The 21,750-nt window shown below is 49.7% G+C and overlaps 2 protein-coding genes across 8 annotated transcripts; both read left to right on the plus strand.

Annotated features, from left to right (window-relative positions):
- Positions 1-52: 52 nt before the first annotated feature.
- On the plus strand, positions 53-16,860 carry SNRPA (small nuclear ribonucleoprotein polypeptide A). Of its 2 annotated transcripts, none has more exons than XM_008688722.2 (7): positions 53-160; positions 608-702; positions 3,922-4,094; positions 12,413-12,592; positions 14,470-14,643; positions 14,992-15,080; positions 16,479-16,860. In XM_008688722.2, the coding sequence occupies exons 2-7, from the start codon at positions 630-632 to the stop codon at positions 16,636-16,638; spliced, it is 849 nt and encodes a 282-aa protein (XP_008686944.1). In that variant the 5' UTR covers positions 53-160; positions 608-629; the 3' UTR covers positions 16,639-16,860. The 2 variants fall into 2 exon arrangements, with proteins under 2 accessions (XP_008686944.1, XP_040489934.1); XM_040634000.1 differs by lacking the exon at positions 53-160 and adding an exon at positions 417-439.
- Positions 16,861-16,996: 136 nt separating this feature from the next.
- On the plus strand, positions 16,997-21,083 carry MIA (MIA SH3 domain containing). 6 transcript variants are annotated; one of them, XM_008688725.2, is made up of 5 exons: positions 18,238-18,998; positions 19,774-19,845; positions 19,932-20,065; positions 20,544-20,654; positions 20,986-21,083. In XM_008688725.2, exons 1-5 carry the CDS (start codon positions 18,905-18,907, stop codon positions 21,007-21,009), a joined length of 435 nt encoding a protein of 144 aa, XP_008686947.1. In that variant the 5' UTR covers positions 18,238-18,904; the 3' UTR covers positions 21,010-21,083. The 6 variants fall into 6 exon arrangements, with proteins under 6 accessions (XP_040489936.1, XP_008686946.1, XP_008686947.1 ...); XM_040634002.1 differs by lacking the exon at positions 18,238-18,998 and adding an exon at positions 16,997-18,231 and having other exon boundaries at positions 19,774-20,013; XM_008688724.2 differs by lacking the exon at positions 18,238-18,998 and adding an exon at positions 16,997-18,231 and having other exon boundaries at positions 20,544-21,083.
- The last annotated feature ends 667 nt before the right edge of the window (positions 21,084-21,750 follow it).

Here is a 21,750-nt window from a genome sequence, read left to right on the forward strand (position 1 = left end):
TTTGGGCCCAGGGGCGAGACTGACTCTGATTTGTCAAGGTACTGAGTTTCCGCGCGGGATTGGTTTGCAGAAAGACAAAGGCGGGACCAGGAGAGGAAGCTTTTGTAGTCTGCTCTCAGAAACGTAGGAGGCGACACTTGCTGGAGCTGCGGCTCTGTTGGTGAGTAATCTCAGGCAACGGCGGCCGTCGACGCCGGGCGACCGGAGCGCTTGCCGCCTGGGCCTTGTTGCGCCTCGTGTGGGGAAACTATCTTCCCGCTGCGCGAGGTTAGGGCGAATCAGAGTCGTGTCTTTCTTTAACTGGCTCATACATCCGGGTTTTTTCTCCTGGGCCGCCCTTTGAGCTCGTGGGCCAATGGGATTCGTCACTTAGGGCGCTCCGCGTAGAGCATCTTGGGACTCATAGTAAACCTCTGGACGTTTCCCTCTACCACGCGGGGTGAGGAAGCAAGTGTCCTGCTTTCGCTTTTTTTCCAAGCTGTGCCTCCTTCCCGCCTCTCTTGAGTTCCTCCTGGAAGGAAGATCCCTGAGCAGCCCGTTAAGCCCGCTTTGGAGCAAAGAATTTGGAGAAACCCAGGACTGAAGTTACCTTTTTTCCTTCTTTCAGCTCTACCTCGGCACCTCTCTCCATGGCAGTTCCCGAGACCCGCCCCAACCACACTATTTATATCAACAACCTCAACGAGAAGATCAAGAAGGATGGTGAGTTCTGGGGATAGTCCAGACTCCAGGTTACCTCGCAGGAGCCGGCCCCCTTTTCCATCCCCCCGCATTCACTTTTCCTCCTTCGCTTTCTCCAGCCAAACTGTCAGAGTTAATCCTTCAGCCTTTGTACACGCTGCTTCCTGTGTCTTTAACGCACCTCCAGTCCATCTTACACTCTGGCCATTAGCCTGGTCACTGTTGTTCATCCTTCAAGGTTTCAGCTCATAGGACTCCTCCCAGAGGCCTTTGGCGTCCTCTTTCCCCTCAGGTGCCTGCTTCTGACTTCCCATAGGCCCTGGACATGTTCCACTCAAGCCCTCATTGTTCTGGGCTGTTAATAGGGTTGTCTGTGCTGGTCTGTGAGCTTCTTGAGGGTGAGCGCTGGGACGGTCTTGGTCACCGCGATGTTTTCAGTGACCAGCCCACGATGGAGGTGTTTGATTTCAAAAAGAAAATGAAATAATGGTAAGATGGCTAACACCATCATCAGGTACTGATTCGTACCTCTTTACTGCATTAAATTTGCACAACAATCCTTCAGGAAGGAGCTGTTACTCCTCTTTCTCAGATTAAGAACCAGACTCCAGTGATGTGACTTGCCCAGGGTCACACAGCAAGGTAACGTGGTTGAGGCCACCAGTGTGGAATTCGACTTAAGAACTCGATTCTTGACATTGGACGTATTTTTCCATTTTCTTCATCACTTTTATTGAATTTCGTTTTCTATATTTGAAAATTGAGTAAAGCTCGAATACTTTCTTTGCATGGATGTTATATGGATTACATAGCCAAACATCCATGCGGTCCTTCCTTTTATGGTATCTGGTTGTTACTAGGGGCTGGATAAAATTTACTTCATATTATCTCCTTAAGAAAATTCTCGGGTAGAACCAAAGGAGTTTGCTGGGATTAAGTTTGAGGTTACCAATAAAGTTACTATTGCAGAAAACCAGACAAGCCACGTAAATCCCGTATGTGTTTTGAGAGTATCATGCCCATCCAGTACTCTGTGATGCTGGGGAAACACTGGAGACAGAGTCCTGGCCCTGCTTGCTTGCTTGCTTTTTATCTTTCTTTTTTTTTTTTTTTTTTTTTACGATTTTATTTATTTATTTGACAGAGATAGAGACAGCCATCGAGAGAGGGAACACAAGCAGGGGGAGTGGGAGAGGAAGAAGCAGGCTCCCAGTGGAGGAGCCCAATGTGGAACTCCATCCCAGGACCCCGGGATCACGCCTTGGGCCTAAGGCAGACGCTTAACGACTGAGCTACCCAGGCGCCCCATGGCCCTGCTTTCATGGAGCCACAGTCCTGTGGGGAGGGCAGACCTGCTTTCAGACAGTGGTAGCCCAGAGTAGCCAGGGCCGTGATCAGGGAAGCACAAGCAGAGTGGCCAGGACTGGGATGGGGCACCCCTGACAGAGGGGTTTGTTCCCTCTCATAGAAGACTAGATATTTCAGAGAAGCTTTCCAGGTAGAGGAAGCGGTGTGTGTGTTGTGATGAGGGAGAAGAGTGTTCCGAGCCTGGACCAACATGTGCAGATGTCTGGCGGCCAAAGAGAGCCCAAGCCATTTTGGAAACGACAAGTAGTTTTGTGTGTGAGGCTTGTGTCGCAGTCCCTCTATGCCTTCCAATGAGCAGAGATGGTTCACGGGATCTTGTGGGCAGGTGGGCCGTTAGACTTTGTCCTGAGGCCATCAGTGAGCCAGGCCAGGGACACAGACTGGTGTGAGGGTGACGCATGGAGGGTGAACTTGAGTGGGCAAGAGGGGAGAAGGGAGAGAGGCCCAGAGTCCGGGGGAATGACCGAGGCCCAAACTGGGTTCGTGGGGGTAGAGAGAAACACCAGAAATGGCATCAGGAGAATTTTTGATGAATTTTCCCAAAATGCCTTTGCTTCCCTATTTACTCCACTATTTTCTTTTCTTCCCTCACATAGTCTTTCAGCAGGTGTCTTCAGCTCACATGCTTCCTTTGGTTTTTTGTTTTTTGTTTTAAGGATTTTATTTATTTGTCAGAGAGCACAAGCAGGGGGAGCGGCAGAGGGAGAAGCAGACTCCCCGCTGAGCAAGGAGCTCCATGCAGGAATCAATCCTGGGACCCTGGGATCATGACCCTAGCCAAAGGCAGACGCCCAACCGACTGAGCCACCCAGGTGTCCCTCAGATGCCTTCTTTGCATAAGATTGGTATTTTTTCCTGTCAGGTGTGGTAGTTTGTCAGTGAGATACGGTGGCATGGGGTTCAGGTGGACTTGGGTCCCGATTCAGGTCCCCGCTCTGTAGCTTCTCCCCGGTACCTTCAGGACACTCTGAGCCAGTGACAAATCCTCCGAGAGCCCATTTCCCTGTTAGTAAAATTGAGACCGTTCTGGTTGCTCTCTCACGAAGTGATTGTGAGAATTTAGTGAAGTTTTTTCCATAAAACATTTAATGTTATCGTTATTCATGCAAGTGTTTTTGGAGGAGCGTGGTGCTGGAGTCTGCGCTCAGCCTGGGGCCACTGCAGTAAGCAAATTGGAGGGGCTTGTAGGTGAGGATGGCTAAAACAAGTAAGCAGATGTGATGTCAGGAGGCGGGAAATACCGCAAAGGAAAAGCAAGTAGGGTACGAGGAGACGGGAGAGTGACTACAGGGCACCTTTATTAAGACAGGATGGTCGGGGGAGGTCTCTGAAGTGGGAACACTTTGCCTGAGACCTGGTTGACTAGAAGGAGGCAGCTTTGTACCCATCAGGAGAAAGGTCCTTGTGGTGGAGGCAGCAGCCAGGGCAAAGGTCCTGAGGCAACATCTTCATACTGGCCTGGGAAAGGGCTGTGAGGCCAGTGTGACTGGAGATAGGGAGTGGGGTGGAGTGTGGGGAGACCAAGTTGGAGAAGGTGGCCAGGGCCACCTCACACAGGCACGGGTCAAGGTGCTAGTGACAGGGAAAAGCATGCTCACATTTATCGAGCATTCGTCATGGGCCCTTTTTTATGTGGGCCTCCTGTTCTTCATCCAGCAGCACGGGGGTTGGGGGGGGTGGGCAGGTACCGGTATCCTCCGTGCTCTCAGAGGCGCCCCCACAACCCACCCCAGTGGTTCTTGGCTGCTTCTGGGATTGCTGGCCCTTGAGGGATTGCTGGGCCTCACTAGGCTCTGAAAAAGGAACTCAGACCCCAGGACAAGGTACCAAGACCTCCAGTCACCCACAGGCCTTCCCTTCTTCCCCCTGCAGAGCTGAAGAAGTCCCTCTACGCCATCTTCTCCCAGTTTGGCCAGATCCTGGATATCCTGGTTTCCCGGAGCCTGAAGATGAGGGGTCAGGCCTTTGTCATCTTCAAGGAGGTCAGCAGCGCCACCAACGCCCTGCGCTCCATGCAGGGTTTCCCCTTCTACGACAAGCCCATGGTGAGCGCTGTGGCTGTGGAGGGTGTGCGTGTGCTGTAGAGTGCTGTGGCAGATGGGGTGGGTCTGGACCTCCTGTCACCTATAGTCCGGTCCCCTAAAGTTGGGAGTCTGTCTGGCTGTTTGTCAGCATTCACTGCTCTTTGTATTAGGGCGTAGGGTGGGGACACCCAGTGACCGAGGGAGCCCCCAGCCCTGCCCTTTCAGACCCTAGATGGTGACGACCCAGAGGGGTCAGGGCTGGGATAGGGGAAGTGCACAGAGCTTGGGGGAGCTTGGGGGAGCTTGGGGGAGACACCTCACCCAGGGCTCAGGGAAGGCTTTCTGGATGTGAGGCTCAAAGGAGAAGGACTAGCTGGGGAAGCTGGGGGAAAAAGTGTTAGGTAACCGGGAGCATTTGTAGTTGAGGAAGTAGGTCAAGTTGGTTTGGCTGGAGCGAAGGGTGAGCGTGGGGTGGGGATGCTGGGGAGCCATGGAAGGGTTTAGGGAGGTGACTGGCTGTTGGGGAGAGTGGATTAGAGGTGGGAGGTTAGGCAAGGCTGGGTAGGGCTCCCAAGGTGTGAGAGTTCGGGGCAGGACCAGGGCAGGGGCCATGAATGGGTAGAAACGGGTGGGTTGCAGGGGTTCAAGAGACCAAGTGGACAGCCAGGGTGGGTGCATTCTGGGAGGTGGGGAATGGCTTAAAGTGCCCTCCCTGAACTAGCATTCCTGCCCCATCACTGGCAGCCATCTTTGATTCTTGGGGCCTTTTCCCTTATCCCTCTGTCAGTTGAGTTTCACCTGATGGGAATATGCCTCCTTGAACCAACTCCCCTGGGGAGGGAACAGCAAGTGCTGGTATGTCCAGGTCCCAGGCGGGTCACCTCCTGTGGAAGACAGTGGGCCCCGGGAGCCATGGGGTAGCCTGGAACCCTCCCTTCCATGTGGAGAGTGTACTGATTTGCCTGCTGTCGCCTCTGGGTGTGAACCCCAACTTGCGCATCTTCCATGACTTTCTGGAGCAGCTGGGAATTAGCTCTTGAAGTATAAAGACCAGATCTGTTCCCCAGATCACCGCTCAGACCATTTCAAACACTCAAGCAGGAGCGAGTTCCATCAGGGTGTCTGTCAAGCCTGCCTTCGGAACCACCATGCTGCCCTGTGGCTGTCCTCCCCTGTGGCAATGCTGGTCTCTGCTTGGACCCCTGCTCCCCACAGGCTCTTCTCCCTGCGTGGCTCCCTGCGTGTGCTCCAGCACACCAGTGAAATCTCCTCGCTTCCTGCTTAGGACACTCCGTGGCTCCCAGCTTTCTCAGGAGAAAAACCCCAAGTTTCAGCACAGCCTCCAGAGTCGCTCGTTGCCTCTGTGATCTTGTCTCCCCCCCCCCACCCCGTTGAACTTGAACATGCTGCATACCTTGTCTACCATTTCCTTTGCTAGAACGCTCTTTTCCTAGATCTCCCTCCCTCTCTCTTTCTGTCTCTACACCAGTGTCACTTCACTGAGGCCTCTTTTATTTATTTTTTTTTGTATGTCCTCATTATTTTTTTTTAATGGTTTTTTATTATATTATGTTAGTCACCATACAGTACATCCCCGGTTTCTGATGTAAGGCTCGATGATTCATTAGTTGCATATAACACCCAGTGCACCATGCAATACGTGCCCTCCTTACTACCCATCACCGGTCTATCCCATTCCCCCACCCCCCTCCCCTCTGAGGCCTTCAGTTTGTTTCTCATAGTCCATAGTCTCTCATGTTTCATTCCCCCTTCTGATTACCCTCCCTTTCTTTATCCCTTTCTTCCCCTACTGATCATCCTAGTTCTTATGTTCCATAGATGAGAGAAATCATATGATAGTTGTCTTTCTCTGCTTGACTTATTTCACTTAGCATTATCTCCTCCAGCACCGTCCATGTTGCAGCAAATGTTGAGAACTCGTTCTTTCTGATAGCTGAGTAATATTCCATTGTATATATGGACCACAGCTTCTTAATCCAGTCATCTGTTGAAGGGCATCTTGGCTCCTTCCACGATTTAGCTATTGTGGACATTGCTGCTATGAACATTGGGGTGCATATGGCCCTTCTCTTTACTACATCTGTATCTTTGGGGTAAACACCCAGTAGTGCAATGGCTGGGTCATAGGGTAGCTCAATTTTTAACTTTTTAAGGGACCTCCACACTGTTTTCCAGAGTGGCTGTACCAACTTACATTCCCACCAACAAGGTAGGAGGGATCCCCTTTCTCCACATGCTCTCCAACAATTATTGTTTCTTGCCTTGTCAATTTTTGCCATTCTAACTGGCGTAAGGTGGTATCTCAGTGTGGTTTTGATTTGAATTTCCTTGATGGCTAATGATTTTGAACATTTTTTCATGTGTCTGTTAGCCATTTGTATGTCTTCATTGTTGGAAAAGTGTCTGTTCATATCTTCTGCCCATTTTTTGATTTGTTTATTTGTTTCGTGTATTGAGTTTGAGAAGTTCTTTGTAGATCTTGGATACCAGTCCTTTATCTGTAGTGTCATTTGCAAATATCTTCTCCCATTCAGTGAGCTGCCTCTTAGTTTTCTGACTGTTTCCTTGGCTGTGCAGAAACTTTTAATCTTGATGAAGTCCCATAAATTCATTTTTCTCTTTGTTTCTCTTGCCTTTGAGGATGTATCATGAAAAAGGTTGCTTTGGCCAATGTCGTAGAGGTTGCTGCTATGATGCTCCTCTAAATTTTGATGGATTCCTGTCTCCTTCGAGTCTTTCATCCATTTGGAGTTTATTTTTGTGTATGGTGTGAGATAGTGGTCAAGTTTCATTCTTTTGCATGTAGCTGTCCAATTTTCCCAGCACCATTTATTGAAAAGACTGTCTTTTTCCCACCCGGATGTTTTCTGCTTTATCAAATATTAGTTGCCCAGCAGTCGAGGGTCCATTTCTGGGTTCTCTATTCTGTTCCATTGGTCTATGTGTCTGTTTTTGTGCCAGTACCATGCTGTCTTTGTGATCACAGCTTTGTAGTACAGCTCGAAATCCGGCATTGTGATGCCCCCAGCTTTGTTTTCCTTTCCTTGTCCTTGGAGATTGCGGGGCCTTTTCTGGTTCCATACAAATTTAAGGACTATTTGTTCCAGTTCTTTGAAAAAATGTCCTCGGTATTTTGATCGGGATAGCATTGAAAGTGTAGATTGCTCTGGGTAGCACGGACATTTTAGCTATGTTAATTCTTCCGATCCATAGGCATGGAATATCTTTCCATCTTTTTATGTCTTTCTCAATGTCTTTCAAGAGTGATTTATAGTTTCTAGAATATAGGTCGCTACGTCTCTGGTTAAGTTAATTCCAAGGTAGCGTATGGTTTTTGGTGCTATTGTAAATGGGATGGATTCCCTAATTTCTCTTTCTTCGGTCTCGTATTCGTGTATAGAAATGCAACTGATTTCTGAGCATTGATTTGTGGCCATACGTTACTGAATTGCTCTATAACTTCTAATAGTTTGGGAGTGGCTTCTTTTGGAGTTTTCCATATAGAGTATCATGTCATCTGCGAAGAGACATTTTGACTTCTTCTTTGCCGATTTGAATACCTTTGATCCCTTTTTGTCATCTGATTGCTGTTTCAAGGACTTTTGATACTATGTTGAATAATAGTGGCGAGAATTGGGCATCCTTGTGAGTTCCTGATCTTAAGGAAAGGCTTCCAGCTTTTCCCCATTGAGAATAATATTTGCAGTAGGCTTTTCATAGATGGCTTTTTATGAGATTGAGAAATGTACCCTCTATTCCTACACTCTGAAGGGTTTTAATCAGGAAAGGATGCTGTATTTTGTCAAATGCTTTTCTGCATCAGTTGAGAGGATCATATGGTTCCTGAGTCTTTTCTTGTTGATATGATGTATCCACGCTGATTGATTTGCGAAATATTGAACCACGCTTGCATCAGTATGAATCACTTGATCATGATGGATAATCCTTTTAATGTACTGTTGGATTCTATTAGCAAGTATCTTGTTGAGGATTTTGGCATCCATATTCTTTAGGGAAATCGGTCTGTAATTCTCCTTTTGAGGGTCTTTGCCTGGTTTGGGGATCAAAGGTAATATTGGCCTCATAGAATGAGTTTGGTAGCTTTCCTTCTGTTTCTATTTTTTGGTAACTTTAGGGAGAATAGGTATTATTTCTTCTTTTGAATGTTTGGTAGAATTCCCCAGGAAAACCGTCCGGGCCTGGAGTTTTGTTATTTGGAAGGTTGTTTATCACTGACTCAATTTCTTCATAATTAATTGGCCTGTTTAAAAATCAATTTCTTCCTGTTTCAATCTTGTTGGTTATAGGTTTTCCAGGAAGGATTCCATCTCTTCCAGATTGCTTAGTTTATTGGCATATAGCTGTTGATAAAAATTTCTAATAATCCTTCCAATTTCAGTGGTGTTAAATCAGTGACCTCTCCTTTTTCATTCATAATTTTAATAATCTGGGTCCTTTCTCTTTTCTTTTGGATAAGTCTTGCCAGTGGTCTGTCAATTTTATTGATTCTCAAAAGAACCAGCTTCTAGTCCTGTTGATCTGCTCTACTGTACTTCTGGTTTCTGCTTGATTGATTTCTGCTTTAATTTTGGTCAGCTGCTTCCTCGTGTGTGGATTAGGCCTGTGTCCCTCTGTTGCTGTTCAGCTTCTTGAGGTGAGAATATAAAAACTGCATTTAGATTTTCTTCTTTGAGTGAGAGGGCTTGGATGGCTATGTATTATTTCCCCTATAGGACTGCCTTTGCAGTATCCCATAGGATTTTGGACTGTTGTATTTTCATTCTCATTGGTCTCCATAAATTGTTTAATTTGATTTTTTGATTTCCTGGTTTATCGAGTCATTCCTGAGCAGGATGGTTCTTAGTCTCAAGTGTTTGAGTTTCTTCCAAATTTTTTCCTTGTGGTTGAGTTCCAATTTGAGACGTTGTGGTCTGAGAATATACGGGGATAATTTCAATCTTTTGAGTATCGGTTGAGGCCTGTTTTGTGTCCCAGAACATGGTCTATTCTTGAAGAATGTTCCATGGGCATTAGAATAGAATAGTATTCTTTGGTTCTGGGGTGTAGTGTTCTATATATATCTATGAGGGTCAACTTCGTCAGTATGGCATTCCAAAGCCTTTGATTCTTTGCTTAGTTTTTGCCAGGGTGTTCTGTCTATTTCTGATAGTGGAGTGTTGGTCCCCTACTATTAATGTATTTTTATCTATATGTCTCTTTATTCTGGTTAAGAGTTGGCTTGTGTATCTTGCTGCTCCCCTGTTGAGGCATATATATTTATAATTGTCATATCCACTTGTTGAATACTTCCTTTAAGAATAATATAGTGCCCTTCTGCGTCTCTAACTATAGTCTGTAGTTTAAATCAATTTATCTGATATGAGAATTGCTACCCCAGCTTTCTTTTGAGGTCCATTTACTTGAAAGATGGTACTCATCCCTTACTCAGTCTGAATGCATCTTTGGGTTCGAGATGAGTCTCTTAGACAGCAAATGGATGGGTCATTTCTTTTATCCAATCTGCAACCCTGTGGCGTTTTTATGGAGCGTTCAAACCATTTACGTACGCTAAGAACTGAGAATACGATTTTAATGATGCCATGTTGCCAGTAGTCTTTGTTTGTATAGGTTGTGACTTTCTTTTGTATATCACTCTTGGGGCCTTTTTACCTTTATAGAACCCCCTTTAATATCTCCTGTAGAGGCTGATTTGATGGATTCTGAGAATTGGTTAATGACTGGCGATTCTGAAATGTCTTTATTTCTCCATCAATTCTGAATGACAGCCTTGCTGGATAAAGGATCCTTGGCTGCATGTTTTTCTCTGAAAGAGCTTTAAAAATGCCCCCCCCCCCCACCCCTTTCTCTCATTCCAGGTCTATATAGACAGGTCTGACATTATCCTGATATTTTTGCCTCTGTACATGAGAAATCTCTTCAACATGGCCGCTTTCAATACTGTATCCTTGGATCTAATATTTGCGAAATGCACTATGACGTGACGTGGTGTAGGTTTGTCGTGGTTGAGCTTGGGAGGGGTCCTCTCTGCCTCTTGGACACGAATGTTTGTTTCCCTTGCTAGATTAGGGAAGTTTTCAGCTACAATTTGTTCAAATATCTCTTCTAGACCTCTGTTTTTCTCCACCCCCTCGGGGATGCCGATGATTCTGACATTGGAACATTTCATTGAGTCAGTAATCTCCCATAACCTACATTTGTGGGCGTGGATTTTTTTAAGACCAGCTTCTATTTTCATTTTTTCCTCTATTAACCCATCCTCCAATTCACTAACACATTCCTCTGCTTCGGTGACCCTGGCCATCAGAGCCTCTAGTTTTGCCTGCATTTGGCTCATAGAATTTTTAATTTCTGTCAGATTCGCTCTCATTTCTGTCCTTAGGGATTCTATATTCTCAGTAACATTTTCCTGAATACTTTTTTCAAGTCTACTCATTATCTTGACCATTGTTACTCTGAATTCCATTTCTGATAATTTGGTTACATCCATATCCATTATTTCTGTGGCAGAGGCCACAGACTCACTGTCTTTTCTTTGCTGGGGGGGGCTTCTCCTTCTTGTCATTCTGATGAAGAGAGGTTGCGGGGTTTCCAGAGCCCAAATTATTGACTGGGTCCCAGGCCGTGCCCCTTGTTTTATAGGGATCTTAGGGATGTGGGCTTCTTCTTTAAAGATTTTATTTATTTATTTATGTGGCAGCCAACCAGCGAGAGAGGGAACAGAAGCAGGGGAGTGGGAGAGGAAGAAGCAGGCTCCCAGCGGAGGAGCCCGATGAGGGACTCCTTTCCGGAACGCCGGGATCACGCCCTAAGCCGAAGGCAGGCGCTCAATGACTGCGCCACCCAGGCACCGAGTCCGCCCGCTCCCCCGTGCAGGTGGCCCGCCAACCGCCAGCCGCCCTGCGCGCGCTCCAGAAGCTCCTGGTCTCAGTCTGGATCCCGTGAGCACACCGGGATTCAGGAATTCCGTGAGAAGCCTGGTGGCGCGCGCACCCGGTTCAGGGTCTCAGTCTGCTGTTTCGCGGGTGCCGACCGCGAGTCCGCCCGCTCCCCCGTGCAGGTGGCCCGCCAACCGCCAGCCGCCCTGCGCGCGCTCCAGAAGCTCCTGGTCTCAGTCTGGATCCCGTGAGCACACGGGATTCCCGGGTTCCGCGAGATGCCTGGTGGCGCGCGCTCCCGGCTCACCGGTCTCAGTCCGCTCTCTCGCGGGTGCCCTCTGTGAGTCCGCCCGCTCCCCCGTGCAGGTGGCCCGCCAGCCGCCCTGCGCGCGCTCCGGGAGCTCCCGGTCTCAGTCTGGATCCCGTGAGCACACCGGGATTCCGGTGTTCCATGAGATGCCTGGTGGCGCGTGCTCCCGGCTCACCGGTCTCAGTCCGCCCACTCTCTCGGTGCTGTCCGTGAGTCCATCTGCTCCCCCGTGCAGGTGGCTGCCGCTTCCCGGCGCCCGAACGCGGCGGCTCCCTCCCCTTTCCGTTTATCTTCCGATATCTGTGCGCTGTTTCACGGCTCCCCACTTCGTACCTCAATACTCAGCGCTGGAGATGTTCATTTGTAGAGATCCAGATGTATCTTCCTGTGTCTCCGGCTGATTCCGTGGTTGTTTAGGCTGGTCTGGTACCTATCCAGCTCGACTCAGGGGACCGGCTGAAAAAGGGGTCCCCTACTCCTCTGCCATCTTAACTCCCCTTCACTGAGGCCTCTTTTAGCCACATTCCGAAATTTTCGATTTTTACCTTTTTCTTTTTTTTTTCTTAAGTAGGCTCCACGCCCAGCCCGGGGTTCGAACTCACAACTCTGAGATTGAGAGTTGCATGCTCTGAGTCAGCCACTTTTTCATCTTTTTCATTGTATCTTTCTCGCCAAGTACAGCATGAGGGCAGGGGCATTTGATGGGCTCATTGCTGTACCCCCAGAGTAGAGGTTCTCCATAGATCGGTGAGAATGAGCTTTAGCCTGGGGGTCTAAACTCTTGTGTGCCCCCCCCCCCCCACATAGTGTTCCTGTCCTGGCCTTGTTTCCTTAGGCTTCTGCCTTTGGCCCAATGCTCAGAACTGTCCCATCTTCTCAAAATCCCAGCAACCCACTGACCTAACACGGTAAGTGTGCCAGCTACTGTTCCAAGCACTTAAGTTCCTTTAGTCCTTAACAGTCAGGAAATCTCCACAATCCCCATTTTACAGATGAGGTTGTTAAGGCCAGGTGATTTCTGTAACCTTACCGAGCTTCTGGTGAAGGTCTGGTTTTGCACCCAGGCAATTTGGCCTTGAAGGCTCTTCACCCTTCCGCTCTCTGTTTGGCAGCGCATTCAGTACGCCAAGACTGACTCGGATATCATTGCCAAGATGAAGGGCACCTTCGTGGAGCGGGACCGCAAGCGGGAGAAGAGGAAGCCCAAGAGCCAGGAGACCCCAGCAGCCAAGAAGGCCGTGCAGGGTGGGGCAGCTGCCCCCGTGGTGGGGGCTGTCCAGGGGCCTGTCCCGGTAAGCCAGGGCCCAGAGATGCTGCTCTTTCCCCATCAGGTCTGCCTTAGCCTTGTGGCCTGGCCTGTGGGCACAGGGTTGGGGGGGGGGGTAGAAGGTCTGCCCTTGGGGTTCTGGCCCCCTCCCTTTCCATTTCCTTTCAGAACTTGTACGCCTCTCTCTGAGGGATTGTGCACTTGGGTGATGGACTGCACTTGGAAATGCTTCTGTGCTGGCCTGACTTTTTTGGGAGTTTTCTTTCTCTGTGTTTCCGTTCCTTGGTTTCTTTCTCCCCTTGACCTTGATCTTGTTGTCTGTGCCTTAATGTCTATACAGAAAATCCAGAGGAAGCCACGAACCAACTTTTTTGGATTAATTAGTGAATTTAATTTAGCAGGCTCGCCAGAGATAAGGTCAGTGTGGAAGAAGTCAGTTTTATTCCTCTGTGCTAGCAGCAAACAAGTAGACTTCAGATTTAAAAATAGCTCAGGATTAAATCCAACAAAAGGTGTGCAGAAACCACCCACTAAAAATATAGACCATCACTGAGAGAAATGGGATGTGAATTCAGCAAATGGACGGGAGACTCAAAACTTGTTAAGATGCCAGTCCTCCAAATTGGTCTAACACTCAACACAATTCCAATCAAAATGCCAGCAGGAATTTGGGGGACATTAGTGGCCCATTGCCACAGGCGTGCGGAAAGGCAAGGCCAGGTTGATGAGGAGAATGAAGCTGGGGGGCCCGCTCTAGTCATCAAGATAATGTGATGTTGGGGAGGAAGATGGACCAGGTGGCAGAAGAGAGTCCAGAAATAGGTCCACACAGGCATGGTTTCTCAGCGGGTGAAGGCTCCACCCGCAGTCCAGTGGTGAAAGGATTTTTCTCTTTTTTTTGCTAAAAAATGATGCTGGACGGATTGGATGTCTATGAGGCAATGAATTAGTCTTAACTCCGCTATATAAGTTAATTTGAGATGAATCGTAGACCTCAGTGTGGCAGCTAAAACAATAAAGCTTCTAGAAGGAAACAGGAAAATCTCTTCATGACCTTTGTGAGGGCCCGAGAAGTAGAAACATCCTGTTTTCTAAGCAGCACGGAGAAAGCACGAAGTACTTCAGAAAAGCTAGATGAATTGCATCTACTCCTTGCTTCTGGGTCTCCACGTTGGCTTTTGTGCCCAGTCACACACTATTTGTCCGGCTTTCACCAATGCCAGCTCACTTTCTGTCTGGCGTCAGCAGCGGAGCCGGGGTTCCTGCCCAGCCTCCCTGGTCTTACCTACTCCCCTGTTCCACACCCAGCTTTTTGTCAACCTTTGAGTCCTGTGGTTCCCGCTCTGGCCATCCTGTCTCCCCTGGAGGCATGAGTTGTGCGCCTGTGGGCGCCAGAGCTCCCTTCTCCCCGCCTCCCCACCACGCCTCCCATTTCTCTCTGCCTCTGCCCTGCCCGTCTCTGTCCGTCTCTGCCTTCCACTGTCTGTTCCTCTTTTCTCTGTAGGTCCGGTTTTTCTCTCTCCTCCCTTAAAGTGTGTTTCTGGAAGGAAAAGCGTAGCATGCTCTTCATAGTGTTTATTTCCACTCCTTTTGTTAATAGGTGTTAGCATTTGATTTTTTTCCAGTCTTTTTTTTTTTTACTCCTACACTGATAAACGGTTGGATCACATTGGCCAGTTTTTCTATGTTAAAATTTTTTTTTTAAGTTTCTAGTTTGCTGTCCACCTTGAGCCTGGGTCAGTTTTGCTCCATCCGTTTTCCTTTGGGTGACCTTTGTCTCCGTGGGTGCCTTGGGCTCTCTCCCTGTGTCATTCACACCCTAGGTCTCCTGATACTGTCTGGTCTTCTCTGCCTCCAGCGGGTCAGCCACCCCGCTCAGCCCTGCCCTCTCTCTCTCTGCAGGGCATGCCTCCGATGACCCAAGCGCCCCGCATCATGCACCACATGCCTGGCCAGCCTCCCTACATGCCGCCTCCTGGCATGATCCCTCCTCCAGGCCTGGCTCCTGGCCAGATCCCGCCAGGGGCCATGCCCCCACAGCAGCTTATGCCGGGGCAGATGCCGCCTGCCCAGCCTGTAAGTGTCTCTTTCCCCTGGGATCTCATAAACAGCTAGAACATGGGAATAAAAAGGGACAAGTGGGGGTTCTGTTGTAGGGGCAGAGAGGGATTGACAGGTCTGCTGGGGAGCTTGGGAGGGTCAGGGTGAGGCTGGAGCGGCGACCAGAACTTTATCGGACCCGGTGAACTTCTGTGGAGCACCCGCTGTGGCCTGTATTCTGGTGGGGGGGGCAAGGCGGTGTAGACAGGCAACATCAGGGATGTCAAGTAAAGGGGCCAGAAAGAATTCAAGTGGGGCGGGGGTGGGAAACAGGAAGGCAGTAGGTCCCCCACTAGACTCATGGGCTCTGTCACTTCCTTGCAGCTTTCAGAAAATCCACCAAATCACATCTTATTCCTCACCAACTTGCCCGAGGAGACCAACGAACTCATGCTATCCATGCTTTTCAACCAGTAAGTGGGGCCAGTAGCTGGGCAGGGGCCAGAGGGCGACGGCCAGGAGATGGCACCATGGGGCCAGGCCTCAGAGTTCTGCTGGTGGAGCCCTGAGCCTGCTTAGGAATTTTAGGCAGGACAGTGACTGGAGGCCTAAAAGGTGGGAGGCCAGGCTCACAGCCCGAGGAGGTGTGGTAATGGCAAGCCTAGGGCATAGCAGCGCGGGACCTTCCTCACCTTTGTCGGGGGTGGGGGAGTCCCTGGGCCTCATCTTTGCAGCCTCTAAATCAGAAAAATGCTAGGTGCGTATAAAGTAACAGTGAGATGGCATCGAGCACTGGCTCGAGGCCCAAATCAGCTACAGAATCAAACTGCATTGGTGGGGGGTGGGGATGATTGAACCCTCACGTGCTGGTAATGGGGTGTAAACCGTATGGCTATCGCGTAGGGTAACTGTTCACTGTTCAGTAAAGGAGGGGGTATGTGCTCACCTGACGACCCTGCTTCTAATCTTAGTATCCTAAAGATCCTCTTAAGACGAGTCCCAAGAGGTGTGGGGTTCATTCCTCCGGGCGGTGGGGAGTTGGAGGCGGCCCGGGCAAAGGAGAGAGGTCAGACGTGCTACTGGCCGTGGCCTGCTCTGGGGCAGTTGGAGGAACAGAGCAGCGCGGATGGTTCTTTGTAACAGTGCCGACAGGGAATTTTGAGAAACTCCGTAAGGCAGAAAAAACAATATCACACGTATATCCTTCTGTAAAACAATACGTACTTTGTAAGAACAGCGGCAGAAAGTGTCCCCAGCAAGCAAGAGGATGGTTGCCCGATGGGGAAGGAAGTTAGGGAAGAGAAGGGGGAAATGAGAGAAACAGCGGATCATAAAAAGTCAAGGTAGTGTTTATTTCTGGAACGGGGTGGGTGGGTTATGACTGGGGAAGGACGGGGTGGGGGCAGTGTCCTGTTTCTTTTTATTACTATTATTTTTAATTTTTTTTTATTTTTTGAAGATTTTATTTGAGACCGAGAGAGAGAGAGCCTAAGCAGGGGGAGGGGCAGAGGGAGAGAGAGAAGCAGGCTCCCTGTTGAGCAGGGAGCCCAATGCGGAGATTGATCCCAGGACCCTGAGATCATGACCTGAGCCAAAGGCAGACGCTTCACCGACTGAGCCACCCAGGCGCCCCCATGTGTCCCGTTTCTTGTTCTGAGTTGTGGTTGCATAGGCATAGGTGTTCCCGTTGAGGTACTTCCTTAAATGATACCTGTGTGTACTTGGCTTGTGTTGGGGTTACCCCAATTAGCACTGGGTGCATTTGGGGTGCGTTGTAGGATCTTAGCATCTTTGGCCTCCACGCTCTAGATGCCAGAGCATTTGGGGGAGATGCTGAGTCTGGATCCCTGAGGTCTCTTCCCATCTTTCAGGTTCCCTGGCTTCAAGGAGGTCCGCCTGGTCCCCGGGCGGCACGACATCGCCTTTGTGGAGTTTGACAACGAGGTCCAGGCGGGGGCTGCTCGTGATGCACTGCAGGGCTTCAAGATCACGCAGAACAACGCCATGAAGATCTCCTTCGCCAAGAAGTAGCACCTTTTCCCCCTGCCTGCCCCTGCCCACTGTTCTGGGGCCACCCCTTTTCCCCCTTGGCTCAGCCCCCTGAAGGTAAGTCCCCCTCGGGGGCCTTCTCAGAGCCGTGTGTGAGTGAGTGGTCGCCACACAGCATTGTACCCAGAGTCTGTCCCCAGACATTGCACCTGGCGCTGTTAGGCCGGAATTAAAGTGGTGTTTTTGAGGTCTGGTTTTTCACAACCATTTGTCGTTTTTATTTTTTTGTCCTCTGTGCCGCCTTTTCTTGCACTTCAGAATAGGGTGTTGGGACCCCTCAGCATGTTGGGGTTTGCAACCTTGGGAAAACAGAGAATAGTGTAGTAACTTTGTCTAAGCGTCAGGCATCTTTCCTAGTTTGGAAAAATGCCTGTTTTGTCTCAATCAGCATTCAGAGCAGGAAATTGAAACCCAGGCTGCCACGTCCAGTTGGGCAGGTTGTGTACTACACAAGGATGCCACGTTTAAGGGCACACTATTCACTCTGTAGATTCGTATGTTTTTTTAACATGATAGAGTGTCCAGAAAGGTTTTTCTTCACCTTTTTTGAATCTTCACACAAATGTCCTCTGTCATAGCAACAGTCCCGAGAAATCACACTAGATACTTGTGGAAGAAAAGGAAGGGAACTGGGTGTTCAGGAATTCATTGGAAGGATAGAAGGAGTGGTAGCCTGGGTTTGAGACTCTGGAGTTGAAGCTTGCAGTCTCTGATTGCGCTGCAGTCTGGACTTCAGGAAGGCGCCACTGTTGCTGATGGAAGTGCCCATCCCACATGGGAAGCTACTGACCAGGCACAAAGGGTATGGCCACTTCAAACACTGCTGATCTTCCGTGCTGGCCACCCGCCAGCCAGGAGCCTCAGGCAGGTGTCTGAACCACATCCTCCAGTCCCCTGGCTGCAGGGGAGTGTAGGAAATGGAGTTTCTGATTGGACAGTCATGTAATCTGGCTGAAGCTATGGGTAAGAGGGGAGATCAAAAGAGGGACCTTCTTTGGCAGGCTCTTGCACACCTGATCCGGAAAAAAAATTTTTTTTAAATATTTATTTGAGAGCGAGAGACAGTGGGTTGCAGGGGGCAGAGGAAGAGGGACAAACAGACTCCCTGCTGAGTAGGGAGTCCAACAGGGGGCTCGATCTCAGAACCCTGAGATCATGACCTGAGCTGAAGTCAAGACGCTTAACCGACTGAGCCACCCATGCGCCTCTGGACATTTTTTTAATTGACTCAAAAATACATATATTGCTTAAGACCCTTTTTCAGGCCATGTACACAGAAAAATGAGATCATTTGCCAGAAGTAGAAAATTGACCACAAAAATAAATCTTAGAAGACTGTTAAATTCTGTGTGGTCATCTTCCGTGAAGGCTCTCAGCCCAAGCCGCCTCTTGCTCTGCTCTTTTCTGTTAAAGAGGAACATCAGTGTTTGCAGTGGTAAAGACTTAACAGCACCAAATACAGTCTTTCTCCTTGTAGGATCTGAAAGGAGAAAGGGATCGTTGTCTCCGCTAAGAGGCAAGTCTTATTGCTAATGGCAAGTGGAAATGTCTCGCCCACCACACTGGCAGCCACAGGTCCTGGTTTTTCTTCTTCTTTCTGTTCCCCATGAGCAATTGATGTCCCCACTCCAAGCTTCATTTTCTTCCCGTGTAAGGGAAAAATTCCTGCATGTTAGTACCGTGGTATTTCTTGTTGGTACACACCACTACCCCCAGTGCACCCCCACTGCCAGGTACTCAGGAAGCACTATAAACTCAGCAAATACTTAAGTACCTGTCGTGCTAAATACTGTTCTTGGCACAAGACACGCAGTGGTAAACGAAATAGGCAAGCTAACTGCAAATACTGTGTTCTGATAAACAACTGGGGCCACGGGGCTGGGAATGGTCCCGGGTGATCAAGGAAAGGCTATCATTGGACGTGACTTCTGAGCAGAGCTCCTTCTCCCATCCATGGTGGCGGTGCTGTGTATTGGGTGCATGGAGTTGGCTGAGGTCCAGGCTTGCCGCTGATGAATTCTTCCGCACCCCCAAGTCCATGCACACCCAATCCATTTCCCCCTCACAAAAGTTTGAACTTGAGGCCAAAGGTGAGAATGCCCGAGGACGGGAGATGGCCGCCCAGGAGAGTGACCTTGGCACGGGGATCTATTGGAGACGCAGTTTTTAGAGGTTGAGACTTGAGTTCAAATTCCGCCTCTGTTTTCTCCTGACCTTTGGCGACAATGGACAACTCCATACTCAGAGAATGATGGGTGTGGGCCTGAGCCAAATCTGGCCCCTCGGCTTCCTGGCTCTAACCTTCGGCAAGTTTCTGAAGGCTCTCCCCTGCCATTTCCATGGTGAGTGGGGTTATAACAGCCCTCTTAAGGTGATGTTGAGTGTCCATTTGAGTTAATAAGATAAAAATTATGTGCGGAGTGGTCTTTAAATAACGGTTAGCTTTCCTGGTCCCTATTTTACAGAGGAGTAAGGCGAGGCTCTCAGAAGAGAAATCGCTTAGCCCAGGTCACCCAGTCAGGAAGTGGCTTATGAAGATAAATAGTGATTATGGTAGGGCATTGCTAGCCTTAAGACCCAGCATATAATACTTGGTCCTTGAGAGTGGGGGCTGTTCCTGGCGATCAAAAGGCTGCCTTGTTCTGTCCTGAGCACAGGAAATTCCAAGGTAGTTTCTGTACTAGCTCCCTGTTTTCTGTTCTTGGAGGGGGCAGCAGAGGGGCCCAGGTACCCAAGCAGCCTCAAGAGAAGATGGAATTGAATATCTCAGCCTGCCTGTCTGGCCTCTGATTGTGGAGGGGGAGGGGGGTGGCTCTCACTTGGAGTGGCCTAGACTGCTTGGGCCCATCTGGGCATTTCCTTGGGCAGGCAGCCCTCACCCTGGCCTTGAAGTGGTTCTGGCTGGGTAGCAACCTCTAGGTGTCGTGGGAGAAATTTGGAACTGGTTAAGGGTGGAGACTGGACCGAGAACACAGGTTTCCTTGTGTTGCTGGAGAGAGGGAGGGCAGAAGGAAACTGGAGACCCATTTCCCCCTCGGTCACTCTCCTGCTCGAAGTCCATGATGGCTGGCTTGCCAGTGTTCCTCGGTGTCATCGTTTTGCTGTCTGCCTTCCCAGGGCCTAGTGTCGGGGGCCGCGCCATGCCCAAGCTGGCTGACCGCAAGCTGTGTGCTGATGAGGAATGCAGCTGTAAGAGCTGGGGGTTGGGGAGCCTGGGGGCTTGGGCTGCCAGCCCGTGTAGAGGGTGCTGTCATTCCCTTCTATTCCTTCCCCAGACCCCATCTCCATGGCCGTGGCCCTTCAGGACTACATGGCCCCCGACTGCCGTTTCCTGACCATACACAGGGGCCAAGTTGTGTACGTCTTCTCCAAGCTGAAGGGCCGAGGGCGGCTCTTCTGGGGAGGCAGCGTGAGTCTTGGGAGAACAGAAGAGGAAAGGATGTGGGGCTGGGGTGGGAGTATACCCTAATTTTCCTCCCAAAGGGAAGATTTGAGGGGATGGACTGAAATAGTTTGGCAGGAGGGAGGGGGTATTGTGATCTACTTGGTTTTTACCTTGTTGAGCAATTATGGGGCACCCACTGTAGTGCCAGGCTCTGTTCCAGACCCCGAAGATACAACAGCGAATGATCCCTTTTATTCTAATGGAAGGAGACAAGTCATCAAAAGATATCAGCAAATATGTGTTCCTCCAAGAATTAATACACACTGACTCAGGGGCTACTTCAGGTGGTCAGGGAGGGCCTGCACGCAGTGACTGTAAGCTGAGATCTGAGTGACAAGGATGGAGCCAGCCATCTGGAGATCAGGAAGAAAAGTGCTATGGTCTTCAGCAGGAACGAGTTTGCTGTCTTCCCAGACCCCGGCATTGAATTCTTCCTCTCCAGGTTCAGGGAGATTACTATGGAGATTTAGCTGCTCGCCTGGGCTACTTCCCCAGTAGTGTTGTACGTGAGGACCAGACTCTGAAACCTGGCAAAATCGATGTGAAGACAGATGTGAGTGTCTTGGGGGCTGACAGGGATCGAGAGGGAGGGCCCTGGGGTTGTGATGATGGCAGAAATGCTTCTGCCTTTGGCTCCCTGGCAGCGTAGCTCTGTGCGCTGGGACAAATTTCCTGCCTCAGTTTTCTTATCTGTAAAATGGGGAGTGATTTTTAAGTGCCTGTCAGATTGAGAGGTGCAAAGATTAAGGGGCTCTGGGCTAATTTGCATAGCACGTGTTTGGCCAAACCTGGCCCCTGCCGCTACAGCCTTTGCTAAAACCACTAGATCCTTTGTGGTGTGACCGCTGGTTTTCTCCCCACTGTTTTCCCTTTCTCTTTTTCAGAAATGGGATTTCTTCTGCCAGTGAGCTCAGCCTACCACTGTCCCTGCTGTTTTTTTCTTCCCGGCTTTATGCAAATATATCAGCCAAGTGCAAAATTTGCCGGTCTCTGTGGTCTTTATGGGGGGGGGGGGTGCGGGGAGGAGGTGTAACAAAGGAAATGCTTCCCCAGGTTCCTGAATTTAGCCAGTCAGACCCCTGACTGTGGTAACGTCAGTGGTTGCTAGGCAGAGTTCCACCGATTAAAAGCTCTTCGCTCCATGCTGGGTACCGGAGGTGGGCTCCTAAGCGTAGATACTAGACACAGCGAATGAGAAGGCGGAATAACCTGAACAGCCCGGGTGTGGGTTGTGACCTTTCTAGACCAATTGGAGGGAGTTGAATTATTGGGAATGAGTCAATCGGACCATGAGGAAGACATAAATCACAGAATAGAGGTTTTCGTGGAAGATCATCTGCAAAGGGAGGTGGGAAGTTAGTCTGCACGTATCCTCCCCCCGCCCGAGTTTTCCTCTTTCTTGCCTTTGAGGTCAGAAAGAGGGCTCGCCAGCTCAATATCTGCTCCTCTTCAGGGTCTGTCAATTCTGTCCATGCCCCCTTCTTTGCAGTCATGTCCCCGCCCCCAGGTCCGCTCCTACCCAATCCGGAGTCTCAACTCTGCATCCGTTCTCCTGACCAAATCCGTTTCTCAGCTCGGCTAAGCATTTCTGTACGGTCCCTTCCCACTTGCTCCGCCAATCGCTCGCCTTGGTCCCTCCCCCTTTGGCC

The sequence above is a fragment of the Ursus maritimus genome, unplaced genomic scaffold, assembly GCF_017311325.1.
Source record: "Ursus maritimus isolate PB19 unplaced genomic scaffold, ASM1731132v1 scaffold_19, whole genome shotgun sequence".
Lineage (NCBI taxonomy): Eukaryota > Metazoa > Chordata > Mammalia > Carnivora > Ursidae > Ursus > Ursus maritimus.

Bases quoted from the DNA above. Each gene is read 5' to 3' on its own strand.
- MIA (XM_008688723.2), top strand. From the start codon at position 18,905: ATGATGGGTGTGGGCCTGAGCCAAATCTGGCCCCTCGGCTTCCTGGCT. The intron at 19,846-19,931 runs GTAAGAGCTGGG...TTCCTTCCCCAG, and splicing joins TGCTGATGAGGAATGCAGCT to ACCCCATCTCCATGGCCGTG. The intron at 20,066-20,543 runs GTGAGTCTTGGG...CTTCCTCTCCAG, and splicing joins GGCTCTTCTGGGGAGGCAGC to GTTCAGGGAGATTACTATGG.
- SNRPA (XM_008688722.2), top strand. From the start codon at position 630: ATGGCAGTTCCCGAGACCCGCCCCAACCACACTATTTATATCAACAAC. The intron at 703-3,921 runs GTGAGTTCTGGG...TTCCCCCTGCAG, and splicing joins CGAGAAGATCAAGAAGGATG to AGCTGAAGAAGTCCCTCTAC. The intron at 4,095-12,412 runs GTGAGCGCTGTG...TCTGTTTGGCAG, and splicing joins CCTTCTACGACAAGCCCATG to CGCATTCAGTACGCCAAGAC.